This window comes from Trachypithecus francoisi, unplaced genomic scaffold (genome assembly GCF_009764315.1).
Source record: "Trachypithecus francoisi isolate TF-2019V2 unplaced genomic scaffold, Tfra_2.0 Lachesis_group1, whole genome shotgun sequence".
NCBI classification, from domain to species: Eukaryota; Metazoa; Chordata; class Mammalia; order Primates; family Cercopithecidae; genus Trachypithecus; species Trachypithecus francoisi.
In genome coordinates, this window is record NW_022681454.1 from 9,657,950 (window position 1) to 9,685,183 (window position 27,234).

The 27,234-nt window shown below is 39.5% G+C and overlaps 1 protein-coding gene across 2 annotated transcripts in view; it reads right to left on the reverse strand.

The window, feature by feature from the left end:
- Nucleotides 1-27,234, reverse strand: part of CLNK (cytokine dependent hematopoietic cell linker) — a 238,953-nt gene that overhangs the window by 151,850 nt on the left and 59,869 nt on the right. For both annotated transcript variants that reach the window (XM_033213753.1, XM_033213754.1), the window contains exon 2: nucleotides 22,380-22,432. In XM_033213753.1, coding sequence (XP_033069644.1) covers nucleotides 22,380-22,432 — 53 coding nt within the window. The remainder of the gene's footprint in view (nucleotides 1-22,379; nucleotides 22,433-27,234) is intronic.

Below are 27,234 nucleotides of genomic sequence, written 5' to 3' on the forward strand. Positions count from 1 at the left end.
ATTTTATGTCACTGTCCCCAGAGTCTAGTCACTGCCCAGCCCATACTACAGAGCTCACTAAATGCCTGCGAAGCGAATAAATGTGCTTCAAGGAAACTTTTAACCCTATTGTTTTAAGATTCTGTACTCATCCTGAAATATCCACTCCTCTCCTTTCTGAGGGTAAGAACCTTATAAATGGTTAAATAGAAATGACACAAGTGCTTAAGTCAGAGAGACATGAATTTACATACTTAACTGCCTAATCATTTACTTTAAATATAATAATATATTTAATCTTCATTCAGTATTTAAGATTAGCTTATACCATAGTATATGTACCAGGTACATAGTAGGTACTTATAAAATGGCACATATGCACACATAGATAAACACTCATTAAAACTGTAAGTGTAGATACCTCCTTTGAAGAAAAGTTGGTTAATGGGTACAAAAATACAGTTAGATAGAAGAAGTAGGTTCTAGTATTCAAGAGTACAGTAGGGAAATTAGAATTAACAATAATTTATTGTACATTTCAAAATAGCTAGAAGAGAAGAATTTTAATATTCCCTACACAAAAAAAAGATAAGGGTTTGAGGTGATGGATATCCCAATTACCTTGATTTTTTTTTAATGAGCTTGTAAATTCTATTTATTTATCCAGGCAGATGCCCATTATTTATTAAAGAAAAAAGGCAGCTACAACAATACATGAACAGTAAAATCCCAATTTTGCAAAATATGATTTATATATGGGGGTAATCTAACATTTTGAGTAAAAGAAATAACACCAAAATGTTCACAGTGGTGGGTGAACAAGTTTTGGAGGACTTTAACTTGAATTTCAATTTGAGTGTGGGTATGTGAATTACCTTGATTTGACCATTTCACCTTGTATACCTGTATCGAAATATCACCCATACTCTTAAAATATGTAAAATTATTATATATCAATTAAAAAGTTTTTAATTTTCCAAATTCTAAGTGGATTTCAGTTAACTTGAACACTTCTTTTAAATAAAACACAAAAGAGAACTAAAGGCTGAATTTTATAAGGTTAAGGTTTATTTTTAAACCCAGAGAGCTTTGGCATTTTAAGGGACAGTCTATGTCACTTATGTGTCAGCTCAGGAAATAGACCCAAGATTTGAAGTGCAAAGTGAAATGGCCTGATAATGGGTTTCCAAGACATATTATCAGCTTTGGAGCAGATGTGCCCAAGCACATTCATTTTGCCAGGAAGAAATTCCTCAGTGCCAGTGAAACTGGCCTGTGAAAGATAGAAATGGAGAGGACAGAAGTGGGCCACCAAGCTGTGTGCTTCTTGGCACTGAGTGCAACATCCCAGCCACACTGCAATCAAGATAGAGAAGGGCTTTATTCTTTCACCTGCTCTTTTTTTTTTTTCTTGTATGTAAACCTGAACATAATCATGGGTAAATGTAACTGCCTATGTTCCACAGGAGAGCAAACACCCACATTCAAACTATTATTCTTAACTATTCATTATCCCTTAAGATCAACTTTATGCACATGTTCCTATAGCAACTCTGTGAACAATCTGTGTGCATGATTTCACAGCCACAGATCTGGCAACAGGAAGAAACTGCCGAACAAAGACTCTTGTTGTTAACACCCCACTGAAGACATATGTCTTCAAGACGGCCTATCCTTGGGTAGGTTTTTTCCCCACACTCTTTTTGTTGCCATCACTGAACATTGTATACATCTCTATCCCCGTGTTTCCCAAGTGATGCTGTCATTAGTGCCTTCCAGACTCCCACAGACTTTCATATCCTCAGGGTAAGAGCTGAGTCTTACTTCATTAACCCCTACTAAGTGAGTTAAGTCTCTATGTGATATACAGAAATCATAGCTCATCATAGGCTGGCCCTGAAGTTACCACCAAAAACTTGTTATGTATCAAGAGATAATTCATTTCTCAACCGTTTCCCTCTGTGATTATCTAGTGAAAAGTGGGGACTTGGTGCCTGCCACCAGAGTCTCAGGCTTGCATGAGGTCCTTGGACATTTTCAGTTTCTGTCTCCTATCTTGCTACTTTTTATGAGGCATCTGAGCTGGTGGATTTTGAAGTCTTTGAAGATTGGGAAATAGTTATACATGTGTCTCCTTTGGATTTTGAGTTTTGCCAGCAGAATCTGTTCATTTTCTTTTGTTTGTTGTAATTAATTCCAGTGACGAACAAGAAGGGAATTTAAGACATAGCTTTTTGGAGTTGGAAGAACACTTTATTTTATGGACATATGATTGAACTCCAACTTGTAGAAAAAGAAGTCATATTAAATCCACCTAGGATACAGATATGAGATTCTTATTAGCAGTCCAGTGAGGGAAGTACTCTATATTAAGTAACCACTATGTCCTAGGTGAGGCCTTTCCTATATATCCAAGTAATTCCAAGAGGTAGCCATTATAATCACTATTTTACAGAGGGAAAACAAACTGTAAAAAAAAGTTTCACTTGTTCATTCAGTTGACCCATGCAAGACACTATTGTAGATGATGGCTATGCAAGACCGATAAACATAGATATGTTATGCCCTAAGTCCCATAGATGCTCCTTCTCTTATCCTCAAAAAGTTGCCATAGATTCTGAACTGAAACCTGGATTTCCAGATTCTAGGTCAGTGCTCATTCCACCACATTTAATTGTGTCAAATCCACTGATTTCACTGTGACTCATCTCTGGACACAAACAGACCCTGAAGATTCACCTTCTACATAGGCTGCAAACCAGAAAAAAAAATGGAATCATTTCTCATATTTCACTTGCATCCCGGTGTTATAGGACAGACTCCCTATCTCATTACTGATATTCTTAGCTAAATATCTCACTGTACAAAATACCACATAATGAGATACCTCATATTTATGGTCCTTTTGAAGTGATTATGACCTTTCTCATATACTATCTCAAGTGGCATCAGGGGACCAGTCTTGTGAGACATACATTATCATCTCTTTTATGTAACAGATGAGGAAACTAACCAGTTTATCTGAGTCTCAAGTGCCATTATATGCTGGAGCTGTTATTGTCTTAGCACTCCAAGTTCAAAGAACTACAAATTAATTGGCACGCAATGCCACACATTTCTTATGTGCTTTACATACATTATATCATGTAACTCTCATCTAGCAGAGAAAAGATTGCAACTGTGGTTTGGTTGATTTCAAGACTTAATCTCTTCTCACATAATCTCTTGTCACAGCAGCCAGAGTCATCTGTCTTCATGATCAAACGTTCTGCCATTTCAAGCATGGGCATATGAAAGATGGTGGAGAAAACTGGTAGAAGTTTTCTTTTTCTTTTTCCAATATTTCTTTTTTACTCTTTCCAATAAAGAAATCCAAGGCTTACAGAGTCAAGGTTTTACCTGGGTTCACAGAGCTTATGAGTAGTGGAGAGAAAATGAGGCTTCTGCCTTTCTGGTTCTGAGTCAATGGTTTCCCCTTTGTTCCATTCTTCTAGACATTCATGTCCAAAGCTTGAAAGAGCACAGAAGCTCAGTACTAACAAAATTCTTCTCAAAGGTATCTCGATCATCTCACGAATCTTATCTACTTCACATTTCCCTGACAATGAGAGGGTCAGTGCTCATTCCCCTCTTTCATCTCTTAAACCAGGGAGATCTGGTTTTTGTATCTTAATATATAGAGTAGCCCTTGAATCCTTTATCTCTGAAGATTAAATCTAATGAGATAATGTATTTGAACAGGAATAGCACAAAGTTTGGCATGCAGTAGAGCTTAATTCATGTTCATTGAATATGCCTTTGTAAAACGTTAGTGAATCACATTAAGCAAAGAACAGATGTGTTACTTTTCTTTACGTAAAAATAAGAGCACCGATGATGGAATGAAAAACATAAAATCCTCTTTCCTTCTATTTTTAACTATAATTTTATTAAAATAAAAAATTGAATTCCACAGGGAGGATATTGTTTATTTCTTGTAGCATAATAAACAGATATCATGATTAACCTTCAATAGAAAAGTTTTTTTTTAAGTAACTAATTTTCAATTAATAGATGCCAAAAGTAGGGACTATGCAGAGACAGCCCAAAATCTAAATGAAGGTGGATAAAGATGAGAACCTAGAAAGAGAAGCAAAGAACTGAAATCTGCTTTCTCCTTAGTTGCTTTGCCAACACAGAGGAAAATGGCCTTTGATTATCATGGCCTGGCAGAACATGGGAGACTTGACACAAAGCTCACACATTCTACGCTGTGGAATAATCTAGCAGGAGAGTGAAGAAAAGGAGTCTAACAGGAGACCCACCTGTGTGTAAAACTGGCCTCTAAAGAGCTGCTCTCTCAGGGTAAGGGTGAACTAGAGATAAGTCTACCTCTGTACTCTCAAATATCAATACTTAAGGGACAAAATTTCCTCCTGAGAATTAACAAATATGTGTGGGATTTCAGCCTAGACTGTCTAGAAGCCTTCAATCTGAGTAATGTAAGGAAGGCCTGTTTTAACAGTTCCTTTAGGTACCTGACAAAACAAATGCAAATTTTCTCTGGGGGAGCACACTTTCAACCCAGGCCTCAAAGAATTCCCATGGATTGATTTGCAAGAAATATGAGCATGCAGACAAAGTAAAAAAATTCTTCACATAACAGCAGCAAAGTGAGAGCTAGAAGAAACCACAGACAACAGGGTGAGCTGTTCAGTCTAGACGTTAAAACTACTGGACAAATGTTATATGTCATATATCCATTAGTGAACACATGAACAAAGTGTACATATTATGTTTAAAGAAAAGGAACTTTCATGTAAAAAATAAAAATGAGACATAAAAATGAACAAGTAAATTTGTGAAAAGATTGTATTATAGGTTTAATACAGTTTAGACACAAATAAAGATACTTAACTAATTAACTGATATGTAAATCCTTAAAATACATCATTCAGAATTCAGGCTAGAGTGAAGAAATAGAAACTCTGAATGAAAGGTTGGGAGATGAAGGCTAAAATGTGAAGGTCTAGTATATGTCTAATCAAAGTTTCAGAAAAAGATGGGAAAAAATGAGGGAAAAATATTCAAAGAGATAATGACAGAGTACCGAGAAATGATGAAAAACAACAAAATAGAAAATCAGGATATCCAATGTATCCAAAGCAGGTTAAATAAGAAAAAATTCACATCTATCCATATTATAGTAAAACTACAGAAAACCATAAAACATAGAGAAGGTTTTAAAAGCATCCAGAGAGAAAATAAATATTACCTTCCAAAGCATTTATTTTTCATTAATACCTACTGTTTGCAAAAGGGCATAAGAAATAAGTTTATGAGTCTGAGAGAAAACAACTGCCAATCTGAAATTATATGTCTAATAACTACTAATGAAGTTATCATTTTAAGAAAATAAAGACTTTTTAGCATTAAAAAGTATTTTCTTACTATAGGCTTTCATTTAAAAAAAAATTCCAAATTTTGTTCTTCATACTGAAAAATATGATTCTCAGTGGAAAGTGTGAGATATGAAATTTGTAATCTATGCATCTGACAAAGGGCTAACATCCACAATCTACAAAGAACTTAAACGAATTTACAAGAAAAAACCACACAACTCCATCAAAAGGTGGGTGAAGGATATGAACAGACACTTCTTGAAAGAAGACATTTATCCGACCAACAAACATATGAAAAAAACCTCATCATCACTGGTCATTAGGAGCAATGCAAATCAAAACCACAATGAGATACCATCTCACACCAGTTAGAATGGCGATCACTAAAATGTCAGGAAAGAACCGATGCTGGAGAGGATGTGGAGAAATAGGAATGCTTTTACACCGTTGATGGGAGTGTAAATTAGTTCAACTATTGTGGAAGACAATGTGGTGATTCCTCAGGGTTCTACAACCAGAAATACCATTTGACCCAGCAATCCCATGACTAGGTATATACCCAAAGGATTATAAATCATTCTACTATAAAGACACATGCACACGTATGTTTACTGCAGCACTGTTCACAATAGCAAAGACTTGGAACCAACCCAAATGCCCATCAATGATAGATGGGATAAAGAAAATGTGGCACATACACACCATGGAATACTATGCAGCCATAAAAAAGATGAGTTCATGTCCTTTGCAGGGACACGGATAAAGCTGGAAATGAACATTCACAGCATACTAACACAGGAACAGAAAACCTAACTCCACGTGTTCTCACTTGTCAGTGGGAGTGGAACAGTGGGAACACACGGACAGAGGGAGGGGAACATCACACACTGGGGCCTGAATTTATGATTTCCTTTGCCAGTTTATTTAGAATAAAGTTGCATGTGCTCTAAAAAAAAAAAATAGTAAAATATGACCAAAGAAAAACAGTATGCTAAATATTTGGGTAAATATTTAAAAGTATTGACTGTTTGAAACATTAATAATGAAAACCTTAAAAAAATTAACGAATAACATAGAATTAAAATTCATGACAGCAGGAGCGTATAAATTGTGAGTGATCAGAATTCAAGTGTTGAAAGTTCCATTATTACTATACAAGATAGTAAATATATTGTTTAGCTATAGATGTTGATAATTTACTTGTGTATTAAAATATCTAGGGAAATCACAAAAATAGCAATAGAATATATAATAAACATATGACAAACAAACTGATAGAAGTAAAATGGAGTTAGAAAAATACACATACACATATGCACACAAACAACAGGAGATCAAAAAAAAAGAAACAAAATGGGGGGTCAAATAGAAAGCAAAAAATAAAGTTTCGAGATAAATGTCAGTAATTTTAGTAACTATAAATGGAGAAAATTATCTAGTTAAAAGACATTTGAGGCCAGGCACAGTGGCTCATCCCTGTAATCCCAGCTCTTTGGTAGGCTGAGGTGGGTGGATCACCTGAGGTCAGGAGTTTGAGACCAGCCTGGCCAGCATGATAAAACCCTGTCTCTACTAAAAATACAAATATTAGCCTGGCATGGTGGTGACTACCTGTTATCCCAGCTACTCAAGAGGCTGAGGCAAGAGAATCACTTGAACCCAGGAAGTGGAGTTTGCAGTGAGTGGAGATCGCACCACTCTACTCCAGCCTGGGTCACAGAGCAAGACTCTTGTCTAAAAAAAAAAAAGGAAAAAAAAAAAAAAAGACATTTGTTAAAATACTAAAATAAGCTGGCTTGTTTATTATATTACTAACAGACAAAATAAGCTCTTCAGGGAAAAACATTTTTCCCAAGTGGGTCACTACATTGCAACACAAAATTAGTTCACCAGGAGGAAACAATAGGTTGAAAATCCTGTTTCAATAATACATGTATTTGCAAATAACTATCAGGAAAAAGACAAGTTCATAATTACTTTAAATATTTTTAACACCTTGTCTTTTAATAATTTACAAAATTCTTGTTGATATTTCTAAAACACTGCATGCACTTATGGTGGTATCTACCTTCTTTTCATGCACACATGGAATATGGGGAAAAAATGCCCCATATATCATTCTACTATAAAGATACATGCACATGTATGTTTATTGCAGCACTATTCACAATAGCAAAGACTTGGAACCAACCCAAATACCCATCAATGATAGACTGGATAAAGAAAATATGGCACCTATATACCATGGAATACTATGCAGCCATAAAAAAGGATGAGTTCATGTCCTTTGCAGGGACAAGGATGCCACAGGAAACCATCATTCACAGCAAACTATCACAAGAACAGAAAATCAAACACCACATGTTCTCACTTATAAGTGGGAGCTGAACAATGAAAGCACGTGGACACAGGGAGGGGAACATCACACACTGGGGCTTGTCAGGAGGTAGGGGGGTAGGGGAGGGATAGCATTGGGAGAAATACCTAATGTAGATGATAGGTTGATGGGTGCAGCAAACCACCATGGCACATATATAACTAGGTAATAAACCTGCACATTCTGTACATGTACTACAGTACTTAAAGTATGAAAAAAAGAACATAAAATAAATTCTCAGAAAAACTTACAAAATAATAGCTTATAGACTATTTTTTTACAACCACCATATGATTAAGTTAGAAATCAGTGACAAGGTAGTAAAAAACTCCAGAATTTATTTATAGATCAGCAAATTACAATCCAAAGCATAAATGATAATGGGAATTTAATATTTAAAATGAACAGTAATATGGAAATATATAACCGAAATACTTATAGTAGAACAGGAGGGCTAAAATTTAATTAATGAAGCACCTAATTTGGCAATCCGTGAAATAACAAACTCATATTGCCAAGAACACAGACAGAAGGAAATCATAAAAAGAAGTTACTCATATCGAAAATGAAATGAAAACACAGAGGACTACTGAAGTGTATTAACCTTTGGCAAGCTTAATCAGGAACAAAAGGGGAGACACCAACAGACCAAGTAAGAACTGATAAAGGGAACATCACTATAGGCACAACAGAATTTAAAATGGTAACAGAATATTAGTGAACAAACACACACGTAGAAAAATATCTAGCAACAAAAATTACTCATGAAGGAATAGTAAAACTGAATATCTTTCTATAACCATCAACGGTATTTAACCAATAGCTGAAAACCTTCCCTCAAGGATACCAATCCAAGACCGGTTTGCTGATACAGGTCCAGTGTAGTCCCCATTACATAGTCTCTTGTCCAGAACAGAAAACTGGACAATAGAAACTGCACCTCATTTGATAAGGCCAGCACAAATGTGATGCTAACCAGCAAGGAGAGTGAAAGAAAAAATTACAGGCCATTCTCATTAATACTCATTAATGAAACACTGCACCGATGTGTTAACAAATAACGTCATGACCAAGTTGAATTTATCTCAGAAAATCAAATTTAGTTTAACATTAGCAAACCCATTAATATAAATCATTACATTAACAAAAGCAGAAGAAAAAAAGTTGTTTAATAAATAAAGAAAATATTGATTAAATATATTGATAAATATATACTGATTATATATGTATATATGAAGTCTCTCAGCAACCTAGAGTCTTTAACCTGATATTCAAAGCTTACCTAAATCTGAAAACAAGCCTTGTACTTTGTGGTGAAACATTAGAGCATTTCTCTTAAGATTTAGAATGCAGGTGCCTGCTATCACCACTTTAATCTAGCCTAACCAGTGTAGTCAGGCAAGAAAAAAAAAATGTAAAGGAAATGGAGAGGAAGAAATAAAATTTAATTATTTATGGATGATATAATTATCTATATAACAAACATGAAAGAATAAACAGATTATTCGAATTGATAAAACTTTTAGGAAGCCTGCTGTCTGCATCACATCAAAAATATATACTAGCAACAGACATGAAAATATGAAATGTTGGTATCTTACCATTTACAATATCATTAAAATAAGTAAAATGTCTAAAAAAGATTTCTCAAAATATGTTAAGGTCTAGTCTTTTGGAAAGAAAATTATGAAACATTGTGGAATTACGTTGAAGAAGTTCTCTCTGTCTCTTGGTCTCTCTGGAGATATATAACATGTTCATGAACTAGAGAATTCAATGTCATAAAGCTGTCATTTATCTTCTAAGTCATCTGTAGACTTCAAAGTAATTTCAGCCCCAAACCCCCAAAGAGAGAGCGAGAGCGAGAGCGAGAGAGAGAGAGAGAGAGAGAGAGATTGTGTGTGTGTATCCTATACTTACATGAAAGAGCAGACATTTAAGAGCCAATCTCCTGCTGAAGTGCTAGCTGGAGAATATAAATTCCAAGACATCATGAGCTACAATAAAGTTATACTAATTAGGACATGTGCATTGACATCGGGTAGATACATTAATCATGACAAAGAAAACCTAGAAAAGATCCACTTGTATAATAAAACTTGGTTTATGACAGCTGGCATTGCAGATGAGTGGAGGAGGGATAGTTTTTTTTTTTTTTTTTTTTTTGAGACGGAGTCTCGCTCTGTCGCCCAGGCTGGAGTGCAGCGGCGCGATCTCCGCTCACTGAAAGCTCCGCCTCCCGGGTTCACGCCATTCTCCTGCCTCAGCCTCAGAGCAGCTGGGACCACAGGCGCCCGCCACCACCACGCCCGGCTAATTTTTTGTATCTTTAGTAGAGACAGGGTTTCACCGTGTTAGCTAGGATGGTCTCAGTCTCCTGACCTTGTGATCTGCCCGTCTCGGACTCCCAAAGTGCTGGGATTACAGGCCTGAGCCACCGCGCCCGGCCGATAGCATTTTTAATATACAGTGCCGAGTAAATTGTTTATCCATGCAAAAAGGAAGGAAGGAAGGAGGGAGGGAGGGGAAGGAAGGGGAAGGGGAAGGAAGGAAGGAATCCCCAAATCCCTCCACACCGCACACAAATTAATCAACTACAGGCTGATTAAAGATTTAAAAGTGAAAGGCAGATTTTATGATGTTTGGAATTCAACGTAGGAAGCTATGATCTCATGTTATGTTTCTTTAAACAATACACAAAATGAATGAATCATAAGGAAAAGTTCGCTATGACTCATTGACCTGAAATTGTGGTCACCAAAAGGAAATATCAAAAGAGAATAACAACTCAAGTCACAAACTGAGAAAAGTGTACAGAATAAATAATGCATACAAATCAATATGAAAATGACAAATGCCTGACCCAAAATATATATATATATATATATTTTGCCTGGCAAAAGATTTGACAAGCACTGTGTGCAGACAAGAAAAGCTTAATGGCTAATAAATATCTGATGAATGCTTAGCTACACCGTAGTCAACAAAATACAGATTAAAGCTACACTATAGTCAAAAAACACAGATGAAAACCACCCACTAGTTTGGTAAATGCCAGTATGGAAGGACTGGCATGACTTTGTCCAAAGTCATGAAGAAACTGGGTCACTTAAGTACACTTGTGGGTAGAAAGCATAAAATGACCTGGCTGCGTTAGTAATTGTGACCTAAGTAAAATCAAAGGTGTACATACTCTGAGCCCCAGAAATTTCAATCCTAGGAATATACCTTCTGTAAGGATACTCCTGAATCTATGCTTTAGTACACGTAAACTAGACGGTTCTTAACAGCACTGGTATAAGCAATATTTAGGAAATAACTCAAGTGTCTATTGACTGGAGAGTGTATAAATAAATGATATTATATGCACATAAAATATTATATGTCCATGAAATGGAAAGAAATATGGCTATCCACAATCGCATGGATTATCTTTGGAATGTACATTGGAGCAGTCATAAAACAGACTATAGAACAATCAGAACTAAGATTTACATAGCCCACATTATGTTCCAGACACTGTTTTAAATGTCTTATACAAATTAGCTGGCCGGGCGCGGTGGCTCAAGCCTGTAATCCCAGCACTTTGGGAGGCCGAGACGGGCGGATCACGAGGTCAGGAGATCGAGACCATCCTGGCTAATACGGTGAAACCCCGTCTCTACTAAAAAATACAAAAAACTAGCCGGGCGACGAGGCGGGCGCCTGTAGTCCCAGCTACTCGGGAGGCTGAGACAGGAGAATGGCGTGAACCCGGGAGGCGGAGCTTGCAGTGAGCTGAGAGCCGGCCACTGCACTCCAGCCTGGGTGGCAGAGCAAGACTCCGTCTCAAAAAAAAAAAAAAAAAAAAAAAAAAAAAAAACAAATTAGCAATTAGCTCATTTAATTCTCACAAGAATACTACAAAGTACACACCATTATTATTTTAATTTTGCAGATGAGAAAACAGGTACAATGAGGCTTCTTAACGTTCTCAAGATCTCATAGCTTATAACCGGTAGAACCAGTTGTCAAAACTAGGCAGTCTGGGTGCAAGATAAAATCTGTAACATGATTCTTTTGGCAGGAATCTCAAAAACCAGCAAAAACAAAGTATTTGTAATGATATAAACTAAAGATAAAAGTAAGTGGATGATTAACCCACACTTCAGGATAGTTTTTGCTTGTTGGGGGTGTGGAGTTGTGAATGTGAAAGGAGGAATGAAAACATCAAAATTAATGGTAATTAATAAAAACTGAGAATGCATACACATATCTAATACATTTTATTGTTCTTTATACTGTATGCATATTTTATAACTATTCCTTTGTATCTAATCAATATTTAAAGCAATTGAAAAAATTAAAAGAGAAAATGAAACCTTGACAAAGATGGTAGAGAAACACTTCATGTTTCTTCATCATAAAACTCCTCGCATCTTTGCAGATAGAGTTCTTAGAAAAATCTACAGAAGATGAACTGGATGTAGAATTTTCGTTATTCACAGAATTTTTGTTCAAACAAACAACAATGGGAACAAATGGCAGCACAAATGCCTCTAATTGCAGCCTACCCAAAAGGAAGCATTTCAGGGCAGCAGAATCCAGCCCGCCAACACAGGATTTTAAAAATTGTCAGCCACATTCAGGCCTTTATTCTCCTTCTGATTTTGCACTGCAGCTTCTTCTTTTCTCTGCCAGTCAAGAGATATGAAAAATCAAATTCTACCATCTATCCTAAGTAGTCTAATTATCTCTCCAATTACTTAGAATCAGCTTTTGAGCAACATAAGTCAAATTATCAGTCTTAATGTTACTCTTTACATTAAATCTGGGTAGAAGTTCTCCAGCTGCTGTAATTACTTGAGAAAATCTATCCCCACTGTCTTCTCCATTTGCTGCTTCGCAACATCCCATTGTTCCTCAAGGTCAGCTCACATCACTGCCTCTGTGAGGATGTCTCCTCTAATGCCACCACACCCCTTCCCAATATTTGCTCCAAGTAGAATAACCACTCACTCCTCTGTGTCCTCTTAGCACTTTACACACACTCAGAACTGAGAACGTCATATTAGCATCCTGCTCACCCACTATCACTCGCTGATGTATTATTATTCTCACTTACAATGAATGTTCTTCATGATGGAATATCAAGTCATATGAATCTTTAAATTGTACCCTGAATATCTAACAGCAAAGGCCCTTGCATGAAGCAATGATTGTAATGATGATGATATAACCAGCCGACAATATCTGTTCCAGTCATCTCTTGTTGCCTAACACACCACTCCAAAACAGTAGCTTAAAATGACGATTTGTTTTTCTCTCTCCTGGTTCTCAGCTGGGTGGTTTCCTCTAGGGGTCTCTGGTGCTGCTTCATTTGGATGGTGATTTCAGGACTGAACTGAGCTGAATGCCCAGACTGGATCCTTGGTTTTCAAGGCAGGTGCCTAGTGCCCCCAGCCTCCCTATCTCTCCACAGGGTGTCTCCCCAGGGCTTCTGCACAAGGCTTGGGTGTCTTCACAGTAGTGCGGTCATAGCATATGACTTTGGTGGAAGGTGGCTTCTAAAGGCAGGAAGCCGAGCTGGCCAGACAGTTAAAGACTATGCACACAGCTGACACAGTGTCCCTTCTGTCACACTCTGTTGGTCAAAACTGCTGTAGGGCCATGCAAGTTAAGGGAGGTGGAGAAACAGATTCACCCTTGAATGGGAAGTGTCAGGATACACTGCAGAAAAGCATGGGGGGTGGGATACATTGTTGTAGCCATCTTTGGAAAGTATTAGGTTGGTGCAAAAGTAATCACAGTTTTTGCCATTAAAAGTTACTGCCAATTTGGGAGGTGAGGCGGGTGGATTACCTGAGGTCAGGAGTTTGAGACCAGCCCGGCCAACATGATGAAACCCTGTCTCTACAAAAAATACAAAAAATGAGCTGGGCATGATGGTAGGCACCTGTAATCCCAGCTGCTTGAGAGGCTGAGGCAGGAGACTTGCTTAAACCCAGAAGGTGAAGGTTGCAATGAGCTGAGATTGTGCTACTGCATTCCAGCCTGGGCAACAAGAGTGAAACTCCGTCTCAAAAAAAAAAAAAAGAAACACAAAAAAACAGTAATTGCTAAAAGTGTGATTACTTTTGCACCAACCTGATTCAACTGGCTACAGCGCCTGTGGCATGCTCCCTGTGTGCCAGACATGCTGCAACACATATTGTATACATTAAGTCACTTAACTTTCTCAACAACCCTTTGAGATAGTTACTATTACTATTTCATTTAATAAAGAAAATGAGACTCAGGGAGGCTAAATTCCTAAAACGTCACAGCTCCATTGGCACATGGCCAACCAATATTTCTGTCGGATTATTGCAGAGCTATACTTCTATTGAAGTATTTGTTCTCCTCACCAGGGGAGACAGATAAATATTTGACTTTATCATCTCCTTTCATGGATTGCCTCAACAGAATCCTTTCTAACCTCTCTCAGAAAAAATCCTCCCCACCCCCATAAAAAAATATAGAGAAGAATGGAAGTCAAGAATGAAGAACCAAGCTGGAGGCAACTGATATCTGGTTTATGATAAGTACTCCTTTCCTCTTATTTGCGACCTGATCTCTCTTTACCAGGAATTCTGAAATTTTACGCATCTAGATCTCCAGGAATTCCCTTTTTATTTTTCCTTTCCAATGGATACATTTTCTAGGACTTCCTGATATTGCCCCCAAATCATATTAATTAAAAACTGTTGGCAATCATTTTACAGTTTTACTGTCAGGTGTACTTGAACTTAACAAAATTTTCCTGAAGTCAAGTTTTCTCCCTTCTTATGTCTCATCTGTGGGGGAATGTTGGACCAATGTAAGTTATAGACACGCAAATGACCAGTGGTTTGGATTTCATGGCTAAAATAGCAACCATAAATGCTGGACCTTGTTACCAATTTCTCTGTATGTTTTTATAATCAAATACTATTCTGTTATAAACTGTCATCACGGATCAGGTTCTCCAAACACTGGCTTAGCTCACCATATTTCCTAGGATGATTGTTTTTTCTTATTTCCATGTAATAAAACACAGCCTCTTAATATTTGGGCATGATTATGTTAATTGAATTTGTCAAATTAGTTCATGAGTTGTCTTGTTTTCCTGCAGTGGAAGAACATAAAATATGGGATGTCTAAGGTATTGAAAGATTGCATAGCTATAAAATGACTCTAATAACATTGGGAAATATTATACATATGATACATCAAGCTAAAAACAAAGTAGAATGGATAATTGTATTGGAAAGCCTAAAAGGAAATATCCAATACTGTTTACCATTTTTCAATGGTTCAATTAGAAATTGTAGTTTCTCTTTATGTATATATTTTGTATCTTAAATGTTCTACAAAGAATATACGTTACTTATATGATAACAAACTCATGCATTAAATACCTCAGAATCTTTATTGTTCTTTGTGACATTTTCAAAGACTGTAATGATGAAAACTCTAATCTTGTGGACAGTCAGCAGGAGACTTTGTTCACCTGGAATTTTCCCAAGCGGTGATAAGCTAGTTAAGTCAACTAGTTCTATCAGCAACTGGTAATCTTGCCAGTAAGAGAGAGAGAAGACTGTCTTAACATCCTCTATTCCCTCATCACCGACCATCTTTATTGAGTCTCAAAGCTAACCACACCTGCTGCTCCTGCAAGAGTATCACTGGCCATGTCTGCAACCTCTGGCAAACTCTCTGGATCTCAGCTATGTTCCCTCACAGCTTGCAGCTTTTTAATTACCAGCCAACCACAAAGCTGAATCCTACCTATGTGACTTTGATAGCATCAGAGGACAGACACAGTTGGCCCGAGAGTTGGTTCATAATTACTTCTGGGTAACTAGGAGGGCAGCCATACTGACTACACAGCTGGGTGTAGGACTCTGATCTCAGGGTGCCAAAGTTGCTGGTTCTCATTTTCTCTAGATTCACTGGGATTTACACTTATTTATTCCTGCAAATCAAAATGAAGGTGCCCCTGGAGGTCGAAAGCAGAGGTTGTTCACACGTGTCATGAAGGAAAATAATGATCTGGAGTTTACATGGAGTTTTATCATTCATACACACAGAGAAATATCATCTATTGGGCAGCTCCTGTGTGCCAGACATCGAGCCCTCTCAAGAGGAGCTGACATACATCCCCACCTAGGAAATGAATATATTTTATTGTGCAAGGTTTCAAATAGAAAATATGCCTCTAATGGGCAAAATAGTCATTCACTCAGGTGATGTATCCGTGATGAGAAATACGCAAGCATGATGTTCTTAATCACTATGTCTTATGACGTAAGATCACGGATTTTGGAGTCAGAAATATGTCGGTTTTACTCCTGAAACTGAATTTCGGACAGTTGTTCTTATGTGGCAATATGGAAAGCTGTTTAAGTGCTGAGCAGTCAGAAAGGATGACACAGATCCTCATGGAGAATGACTAGCACAGTGCCTGGCGTGTCAGGGAGGGTAAACAATTTTTGTATCCTTTTTGCTCTTTTGTTCTTATAACTAGACACTGCATTCAAGTGAGAAAAGTATTGCAGGCAAATATCACTGTTTTTGCTTAGTAAAATGTAAAATGTCAATGATTAAGATTGACTTGAAGGTGGATTTGTTGATGTCAATACAAAGAGGAATTTTCTTGCTGTTTCCTAAGTCATAGGCTCGGAAGGTAATCAGCTCTTCATCGAGAAGAGTGTTTGAGAAGATTCTCATTCTGTCTCACAAAGCTATTGCTAAGGAAATTATAACCATGTGTGGAAGGTGGAATTCGATGCCTCTATGACTCTCTCCATCTCTAAATATCTATTTTATTGTTTTGTTTACCATCAAAACTTTTTCCAAAACAAGCAAATAGGAAATACATATTCCCTATGCAAGAAAAGGAGTGCTAGGTTATTACTAGATAATTTGAACTCATGTTCCTACATAATATTAGACTATTAGGGTAGAGTTACATAATGTATGCAGCATACACATTGTTGTCTGCTGGGGAGCATCACAACACCGTCTGCTTTAATACTTCTAGAGTATATGGCGTTAAGTTTAATCTTGGTGATAAAACTGCCTCATAAAACTCTATAGGTAGCAACTTAAATGTCCAACACCAAGGGCAAGATAAAATAAACTGCCAAATAAAATACAGGTTTGCCACGCTTGATCTAAATCCCTTGGGGCCAGGAATTCAGAATATTGTGGATTTTAGAAAAGTAACACAGTGCACGTGCTGTACACTATGTAATATTCCCAGTAAAGACTGGAACAACCTCTGGTTATTAAACACGCTAATATTTCCGTAGTGAAACATGTGATAGTCGGATTAATTGGGATAAATGAAGAACATACATTACCTCGTTGCACGTCAGGTTTTGCTGTCAAATTGGCTACAAAAACCTTTCAGTATTTCAAAGCCTTTTGACTTTGAAATTGTGGAGAAGGGGTGGTAAACCTTATTTAAGTCATAGCTTCAAAACACCATGATTTTAAAGAAAATTTAATTGTGTAGGGCAATGCTCAGAAAAGGAAACATGGTTGTTAAATGAATGACTTAAAACAATGAGTTTTAAAAGTAAATTTTCTAAAATTTTAAGATATTACACATAGATATAGAAAAATAAACTAAGACAACTGTAGCAAGTTAGTGCTGGGTGCTAGGATAATTGATAATTTTCATTTTCTTCTCTGTACTTTTGTATGTTTTCTGAAATGTCCATCAATACTGGGGATAATTTCAGCAATGAACAAAACAAGCTTAATAATTGTTTAAGCTTTATTTCAAAGTGGACACTCTGGAGACCCTTGCTCTCTGATCTATCCCCAATCTGGGATGTGCAAGAGTGACTTTCACCCAAATTCCTGAAAGAGCCTGGGTGGCCAGTGCAGGGCACTGGCTTACTGGAAAGAGCCCAGAAGCAATCACTCAGGTGACTTTGTCTCTTCCAAAGCACTCAGAACCACAGCGTCAAGGTTCTTATCAGTCCTGTCCAGAATGATGAAGAGGTACTGGAAACCAAACCCCAAGATGCCCTTATCTAGCCCCAGTGGTGTAATGGGGCCGCTGGTGGGTCTGTGTGCTCTTCTCTAATAGCACCAAGGAATGAGGCTTTCTGCAGTTTAATGGATTGCTGGGGAAGCTGCAAGTTTTGTTGCAGGGAAAGTCGATGAAAAATAACCTGCTAATTTCGGAAGCAATTTAGAATCATGACATCAGGATCCCTTCTTAGTACTTGTGGAGTTTTCCCATCACTCTCTATGTAACACTGAAAGAGTTCTCTTTACATATGGCAAATGCTCTTTGAGGGTAGGGGCTAGATCTTATTCATCTTTATAAATGAGGTGTGTGAAATATATACTCAATAAATAAATGCTTTTGACTGAACTGATACAATCAAATACAAATATTTGTGCATATGCTTGTATTGCGTGTCTGCCTACATATACATACATATACACCCATAGGTTCACATGTGCATGCACGTGTACATATATAATATATATTTCTACATCATCCATTCATCTATACTTATTAATTTATTCATTATAAAAGTGCTTAATGAGAGATACTTCTATGATTTAAATGTTTGTGAAACCCTTAAATTCATATGTTGAAAGCTAATCACCAAGGTAATAGTATTAAAAGGTGGGGCCTTTGGGGGGTGATTAGGCTAAGAGGGCAAAACTCCCATGAAATGAGATTAGCACCCTTATAAAAGAGTCTCACACACGTTTCTTGCCTTTACTACGTGAAGACACAGCAAGCTGACATCTATGAACCAGGAAGCACTCTCACCAGACACTAAATGTGCTAGCCCCATGTTCTTGGATTTCCCAGCTCCCAGAACTGTGAGAAATAAATTTTTGTTGTTTCTGAGTTACCCAGTCTGAACTATGTTGTTGTAGCAGCCTGAGAAGACTAAGACAGATGGTAAGGAATTAGTTGTCATTACAAAGTCTGCTTAGGATTCCTGGTTATAGAATTGTAAGAAATTCCAGATTATAGAATTGTGAGACATTATTCCACAAAAGTGGCTGTGGATTACACTTATTGAGCATTAACAAAAAAAAAAAGACTGATGTCCAACTATTCTGATTTCTTTGCTTTGGGGAAGGACACTGAAATTGCCTTTGTTTAAAGCCTCCCTGATGATTCTAACACTCCTTCAGGTTTAAAATCTACTACCTTGAATTGACTGGGTTAATAATTTTGACAGAGGAAGTGAGTACTACCCCACAAGGCTCAGCAAAAGAAAAACCTCTGTGTGCGTGGTGATGGGGGGCACACATTTCCAAACTACACTCACACCCAACCTGACATGTGGCTGCCTTCTCTGAATCATGCTTTGACGACTACTGTAGATAAGTTCTCAAGTGTGCCGGGAAGGATACGGTGTTGGGAACTCCTGTTCTAGTTCAGCACTTCTCAGGCTTTAATGTGTCCAGGAATCAACGGAGGACCTTGTAAAAGTATGGATTCCGGGCTGGGCTGTAGCAGCTGGGACTCTGCATTTCTAGCAAGCTCCCTGGTAATGCTGACACTGCTGCTATGCAGCCTGCACTTAGATCAACAGCATCTCCCAGCTCAGGACACCCTGGACAGGAAACCTGAAGGTGGAGAATAAAACGTGGAGTGTCTTAGGGCATCTTACCTTTCATTTGTGTGGTGCCAGCGTATGCATTTCTCTTTAAAGTGTAATAGCACTGGTTGGGGGGGGTTCTAATTTTAATATTTACTTTTCATTTTGGGACAGGCCAGCAGCAATCCCATATGGATTGACTGGTTTGAGGGTGCACAAGAGGAAGGAGTGAAGAAGAGACTGGGACTAGGGGAGGAAAAGGATGCTCTGAGCGTTGGGAAAGAAGAAGTTATTCTTCACGGCAGGCTCCTCATGTTGAGGTGTCAGATAGTCAAGTGCGTAGGCTCCACGTGGACGCATCCTAATGGAAGGTAGCTAATGTTTGTGAAGCAGCGACGGTTTGGCTGTCCTCTGGTCTACGCATTGTCAGCTGCAAATCTAAGGTGACTGTAAAGCTGCAACCACACAGCTTCCCTTTGGAAAGCTTGGTGAGAAGCCGTCTTCAACAGAGATCAACTCCCTGGCTGAAAAACAAAGCCGCTGAAAGTCCTCATAAAAGGGGAAAACCTCTCTTGCAGAAGAGGCCTTTGGCATAGGGTGAAATCATTAAAAGACATAGGGCCAGGTGCGGTGGCTCACGCCTGTAATCCCATCACTGTAGGAGGCCGAGGTGGGCGGATCATGAGGTCAGGAGATTGAGACCATCCTGGCTAACATGGTGAAACCCTGTTTCTACTAAAAATACAAAAATTAGCCAGGCATAATGGTAGGTACCTGTAATCCCAGTTTCTCGGGAGACTGAGGTAGGAGAATCACTTGAACCAGGGAGTCGGAGGTTGCAGTGAGCTTAGATTGTGCCACTGCACTCCACCCTGGTGACAGAGCAAGACTCTGTCTCAAAAAAAAAGAAAGAAAAAAAAAGGCATAGAAGCAGAGACTGAAGGGGTGGAAACCATAGCTACAAAGCCAAGCAGACGCTCATAGCAAACATTGCCAGACATTTCAGAACCATCCCACATTGCTCCTGAAGAGCAGAGTGAGTGTGAAGATAAAGGCTGCTGCCATGGACTGAATGTTGGCCTTTCAACACACCCACATCCCCATCCCCATCGCTTGTGAATGTGACCCTGTTTGGGAAAAGCATCTTTGCAGATGTAGTTAAGGATCTTGATAAGAAATCATTCTGACTATCCAGGTGACCCCTAAATCCAATGACAAATATCTTCACATCAGACAGCCAGAGGGAGGTTTGAGGTGAGAAGAAGAATAGAAAATATGGCCAGAGAGGAGAAGGTCACGTGAAATGGAGGCAGAGAGGGGAGTGATGCAGCCACGGGCAAGGAAAGTCAGGAGCCTCTGAGGTGAACGAGACCAGGAAGGATTCTTCCCTTGAGCCTTTGGAGGAAGAAAGGCCCTGATGACCCCTTAATTTTGAATTTCTGGCTCCCAGAACTGTCAGTAACTAGATTCCCAGTGTTTTAAGCCGTGCAGGTGGTGGTAATTTGTTAGACAGCCCAGGACACTAATACACCTGCTGTGCTGTTTATGCCATTAGCACAAACCTCCAATTCGTCTATCCTACAGTGAAACTGCCATTTGCCACGTTTATCCCCAATGCTAATTAGGGTCTGAGAGTTCATCCCCTTTGTGGTGCAACCACAGGTTAACCCACCCACCTGGATTGACATTAGCCCTGACTCCCTTACTGGTGCCTTCTCCATTTCCCACAGCCGAGGGAATAAAGAAAGGAGCACTGAACTGGGAGTCAGATAGACTTGAATTCCAGCTCCGCCTTCATCTCAATGCTCTGAGCCATCTCAGACAAGTCATTTAGATGAAGAAGCTAATCTTCCAGGAAGCTAGTAATACCTGCCACTCAGTCCTGCTTCAAGGATTGAGGAGTAAAAGGAGGTAACAACTCCTGGCAAGAAGGGATGCTTGATGAGCTTAATTCGCACTCGGGTGAGGAGCCCATCTCTGGACTATGTGCCAGGGAGCTCCTGCTGTGCTTTTCATGGCAAGAGGAAGAGCAGAAGCTCCAGCCTTCCCATCCCATGGGCTTGGCTGTGAGTCAGGTCACTCCACCTGGACACCTGTGGGCATCCATGGGTAGCTGAGATTATCGGGGCTGTCACAGCATCTGCTGCTCTCTCTGTCTCTTGGACCAGAGCTCTCCAGCCAGTGCCCACCTGCGAGGTACAGCCATTGCTGTCCCCTAGCCTCCCTCTAGGATCAGGACATCCACCCAGAAACCAGGCAGTCCTCCTCCCTGAGTCAATTCTGCTTTTCAGAGGGTTAAGGAACTTCTTGCATATCCAGAGGATAAGGGTATCATCATTCTCCAGTATCATACAGATATAAAATGACAGGGCAAGGGATTTAAAGTAGGTCTGGTCTGCCTGACCTTGAAACTCCTGCTCTTTCTAATACAATCACTGCTTTTCACACCAATGAGGAATAAGAAAACTACCTTTCTGACTGGCAAAATAAAGCAAATAAATAGATAAGGAGATTAATTTTAAAACTGGTCCATCAAACTTTGCCAATTTCAAGGTTTTTCTTTCACTGTAAATATTTCTTAAACGTTTGAGTCCTGCTGGTTTTTTTTTCTTTTTTTTTATCAGGCACAAATTTCGGTGTCTCAGACCGACTACACCACTTACTCTGGGTGTCCACAAAGAGAAAGTTGGACTCCAGGCTTTCTCCTGTGGGAAAAAGCGCACAAACCACTGTCCTTTTACTTATTCCTTCACACCCATGGGTGGAAACTGACTGGGTGCCCTTCGAGCATCATGGTGCTTGGATATCTTGTCCCTGCCCCACCACACACCCATGCTGGGTGAGAGCAAGGGCTCCATCCATGAGAAAATGCTGCTACTGGAAAGAGGAGTTTTCTGAACACCAAAGCGCACAGTCCCAGCCTTGGCCTCTCAGGAAATCCCCTTTCCACGGGTGGCCACATTGGCATCATTTCTTAGTTCATCTTTCAGAAAACGCCTCCTGTCCCCACTACCAAAAGGGAATTGGGACTCACAGTGATCCCATGGTACTTACTGCCTGTTCATCGTTCTTGGCACCCGGCAGATAAGAGGGATCTTCAATTCAGCCTGTGGAAACAAAAGCAAACTTGTTACTGGAACTTCCACATCATGTTTTAATTCTGGGGAACAAGCCACTGTTGCTTCTTGTTAAAATCAGATACAGGTGCTGGTTTAGAGGAAATGGGAGAAAGAGAATCAATCCAGGTCAAGAATTGGCTTATTTCTGGAATGCAGTGGGGGAGGGAATTTCTTTCTCTGACAGGCTGTCCTCTTTCTGTCAGCATTCATCCCATCTGGCCCCGGGAGCTGAGCAAACATAAACTGAGCCTGGTTTTCCCCGGCGTGCAATTGTGTGCTCCCCCTGGGCACCGAGGGCGCATCAGCCAGGCTCGGCTGGCTCTGCTCCGAGCCAGAGTGTGCAGAAGGGGTGCTTTTCGTTTCCAAGCGTGGCTTTACCATAAAATATTTATTGAAAGTTACAGTTCTATATCACTTTGGGAGAATGCAGCATTTTATTTGAGCCTTGTATTCACCCACCTAGGAAAGATTATTAATGTTATTTACCATATAAATTAGCAGCAGAGACCCTGGGAGTATTCAATAAGGGCTTCGTATCAATGACCTCATGTAATCTACTCAAAGGCCCTGGGAGGTGTAAAGGATATCAGCTGAGGTTCCAGCAAGAAACAGATGGCACTCTCAAATTGGGTAATTTGAGAACAGCTTAATAAAGAGGCCATTTAAAAGGTGTTGGCAGGGTAGAAGGAATCCACAGAAGACAGTGCAGTATCTGGGGGTGGTAATAAAAGGGGGTGTCACATGCCTGGGCTTGGAGGGGTTTGGGGACCAGGTAGGCACTGGGACACAGAGACAGGGCTCTCTTTCTGGGTTGCGGGAAGAGGAGCTGTGGCTTTCCATTGTGGGCCCTGCAGGGAGGGAGCTGTGGTGGGTGGAATGAAAATCCCCATCTCACGCTGCTTCTGCCCTGGATCTCCTGATGCCATTTCCCATTGGCCAAACTCAACAGGAAGCCAAGAGCGAGGAGCTATTAATATGGTTTAATATCCATCAGCTTCCCTGGGCTCCCAAATGAGGGGAGTAGGGTAGAAAGTGGGTTTCACAGTTAGTGAATGAGACCCAGGAAGATTTAATTATGTGACTAAGAATACCCAGCTGCAATAAGAGCCAAGGTCCCGAGACCCAGAAATTTCCATTTCCTAACCTGTCAGCCTATGGCACCCCACTGAGCCTTAGGCATTTTTAGTACATTCTGCCATCCACCTATCCATTCATTCATTCATCCCTCTGGGAAACTACCATTTACTGAAAATTTACTTTGTGCAAATATTGTGCCCAGTGAGACACAGTCCCTGCCCTTCAGCCACTTTTAAAACTAAGTATAGCACAGTTTCTGCATCCCTCCATGACATCCTCCTGTTTTTAAAATGTTTTGCAAAAAAATGTTTGTTAATTGTAAAACAAAACATAACAAATCCTAACTCTATCTTGGAGAGCCAGCCGGAGTAATCTTCATAGAGGAGACAATATCTGAGCTTTGTCTTGCCAGGTAAGTCTAGGTCTTTTGGGCTCAAAATTAAGGAAGGTGATCCAAGCAAATGGAGCTTCATGTGCAAAGGTGTGAAGGTGTTACAATGCATATCGTGCCAGAGTGACGTTGCACATTTTGGTGAAACTAAAAGGGTCGGTAGCTGGGATGCTGGTAGTACATGAAAAATAATGAGGGAAGGTCCCTTGGATTGAGATGATCAAGGATCATGCACACTAAGGGATGGGATTTGAAATTAAACTGTGTGATCTTCAACCTTTACTGGCAACCCATACTAAAGAACTTCAACTAAGCTCTATGACCTCTGATACCCTGTGTATTTTCCTCTGCCCTCACCCCCTTGCCTCATCTCCTCGTCTTATGTTGTAGGTCAATATTGACAGCAGGGAAAGGAGAGGCAGCTGTTAGCCTTTCATTCACTGATGGCCCACTATGGCAGTGTGTAGAGTGCCTAGCCTCATTTGGAAGTGATTTTCATCATGGCGGTGGGAAAGAGGACTTGAACTTTCATCAGTGTCATGCAAAGAATGCACATCAAATACTGGAAGGGTCCTGGACCGGAAGTTGAGAGACATCTGTTCAGTTCCAGTGCTGTCATTAACTAGCTGTGTGGCCTTGAAGGAATATTTGGTCCCTCCTAGTTTATAAATAGTAGTATCAATATATTTCTTTTACATCACGTCTTAAGTGTGAAATAAACTGACGCATATGAAAATGTCTTACAAACTATGAAATGTTATGAAATACGGATATGCAATTACTTGTATAACAAAGCAGAGTTTGCAAGGTGCTTTAGCATGTCATGTTATATTTGGGTATGTGTGGATATTGTTGCCAATTTTTGAATATTAATACTTATAGAGATTAAATTACTTGATTATAGTCATAGGACAAATCCATCCCCCATCCCTTAAAAGTATCTACCTCTTAATGATAGCTGCTTATACAGCTACTTCATTCTTTTGAATGCATTAAGTAGCATTGAAATGGGAGAAAATAAACCAATATTTATGGACGGCTCCCTGTGTGCCTGGATTTTGGCCAGTTCTTGTGTACAGAGTAAGGGGACCACAGATGCAGGACAGTTCCCTGCAAGGCTTATTGCCTCAAATCAGAGGTCTGGCAAGGTGGCCAGGGAAGCTGCTTTCCAGCGCAGCCCTGACATGCACCGTGCAGCTTTGAGTAAGGCATTGGAGCTTTCTGGGCTTTCGTTTCTTCACCTGAAAAATGAGCAGCTTAGGCCAAATAGGTCTTTTTCAGCTCAGAGAAATGGAAATAGTTTCATTAAAAAAATTACAATCCATCAATACTTGGTGACAAAAATGGTTTCAAAAGTTAAGAGTATGCCATTACATTTCTTATAGTTTATTGTCTTCTCCAATAGAACTCTGTGCAGAGCCAAATTGCAGGGGATTCTGCCAAATTGTAACACATAGGATAGCAGGGATGGAAACGGGAGGGATCAGGCAGGAATCCTTAATTTTTGCCTTATATGTATATTATTTGATCAGTAATATCAGTGCTTATTAGACTTGTATTTTAAAATTTGAATAAAAGTTAAAAATATTCTAGTAGTAGCTTTTGAGAGATGCAAGCACTTTATTGTATAAGAAGAGTTTAAAAATATTATAGAGAGAGCCCAAATTCTTCTGACATTTTAAAAAGCAGAATTTGAGTCCGGATGCAGTGGCTCATGCTTGTAATCCCAGCACTTTGGGAGGCTGAGGACAGTAGATCACCTGAGGCCAGGAGTTTGAGGCCACCCTGGCCAACATGGTGAAACCCGTCTCCACTAAAAATACAAAAACCGAGCCGGGTGTGATGGTGGGCGCCTATAGTCCCAGCTACTCGGGAGACAGAGGCAGGAGAATTGCTTGAGCCAGGGAGGTGGAGGCTGCAGTGAGCCAAGATTGCACCACTGCACTCCAACCTGGGCAACAAGGGTGAAACTCCATCTCAAAAAAAAAAAAAAAAAAAAAAGCAGAATTTGAGGTTTTAGCGACCCTCACCAGAGACTGAGTTAGCCACAGAGTATCATCAGCAAGACAAAAGGGATGGCATTCTACAGAGTAAACAGCTGTGCTCTACTCAGAATGGCTGACACATTGAAAGCACCACACTCTGACCTGATCTTAGCCATTGTGCAAAGGATGTGGTGAGTCAGTCAGAAAGAGTCTTATGTCCACTGGCTTTTTGAAGGTAATATATCATAGAGAGTACAAGCCCCTTCCCTTCCTCATGTGTGCGTTTTGAAAGACAAGGGAGTGAATACAGATCACTTGTTATATATCCTCCATCTCCCGACCTCAGTAACCTCACAGGGTCTGTATTATGACCCTCATTTCATACCAAATCAAACATGTTTTAGTTATAAAGGAAATAGTGTATACCGTGGTCCATTTCCAAGACAAAGTGCCTTGAATCAGCTTAGGTCAGCAAACTACAGAAGAAACAGCTTCCCCCCACCTTACTTGCCCTCACCCGAACCGAAGAAGTTTAGTCTAAGATAAAGGTTTACTAGTATGCAAAATAGCTTGCTCTGTCTGTTCTTATTAGCCTACCCAGCTACTTAGGTCATAAGCCAACTACTTAAAGAGCAGCTGAACTAACTAAGATTGCAATGCATTGTGGGCTGTGACAAAATGCAGCAAGACAACCCTACAAAAGCCACCTAAAGTCCCTGCCTAACAATAGGCAACGTCAGGGAAGATTGTGACCCCATAGCACTCAGCCTATGAGGAACTGGGGGAGGGACCTGCACATTATGGGATAAATGGCTTGTTGAAACTGTTCTGGGTGTGAGTGCATGCCAGACACTGGATCTTGTAAGACCACCATTAAAAGTCTCACTTTTGCTGTTCTCCGGGTCTCTGAGTCCATTCTTTGGGTTTGGACAGGGGAGTTTGTTTCTCACAGTGATGCTTTGGGACAACTGTTTAACCATTCTGAGCCTCCGTGTGCTTATCCGTAAAATGGGGGCAACACAACAGCTACCTTTAGGGCTCTTATGAGGATTACATGAAAAAATACCATATCTAAGACATGGGGGAAAGAGTGATTAATATGAGTCTGAACTTGAATAGTAATTAAATGCCTTATATCACTTTCAGTGCCTTAAAGTGGCACTGGATTTAGTTAGAAATGAAAGATGCTTAGGGAAGCATCTTGAGGTAAGTATCTGCTAATAACCACTGATGTAATCATAGAATCTTGTACCTGCTTATGCTTTGGAATTACCTGGAAACCTTAAAAAATATAACGTCCCAGAAAGTTTTATTCAGTTGTTCTAGGGAAAAGCCCA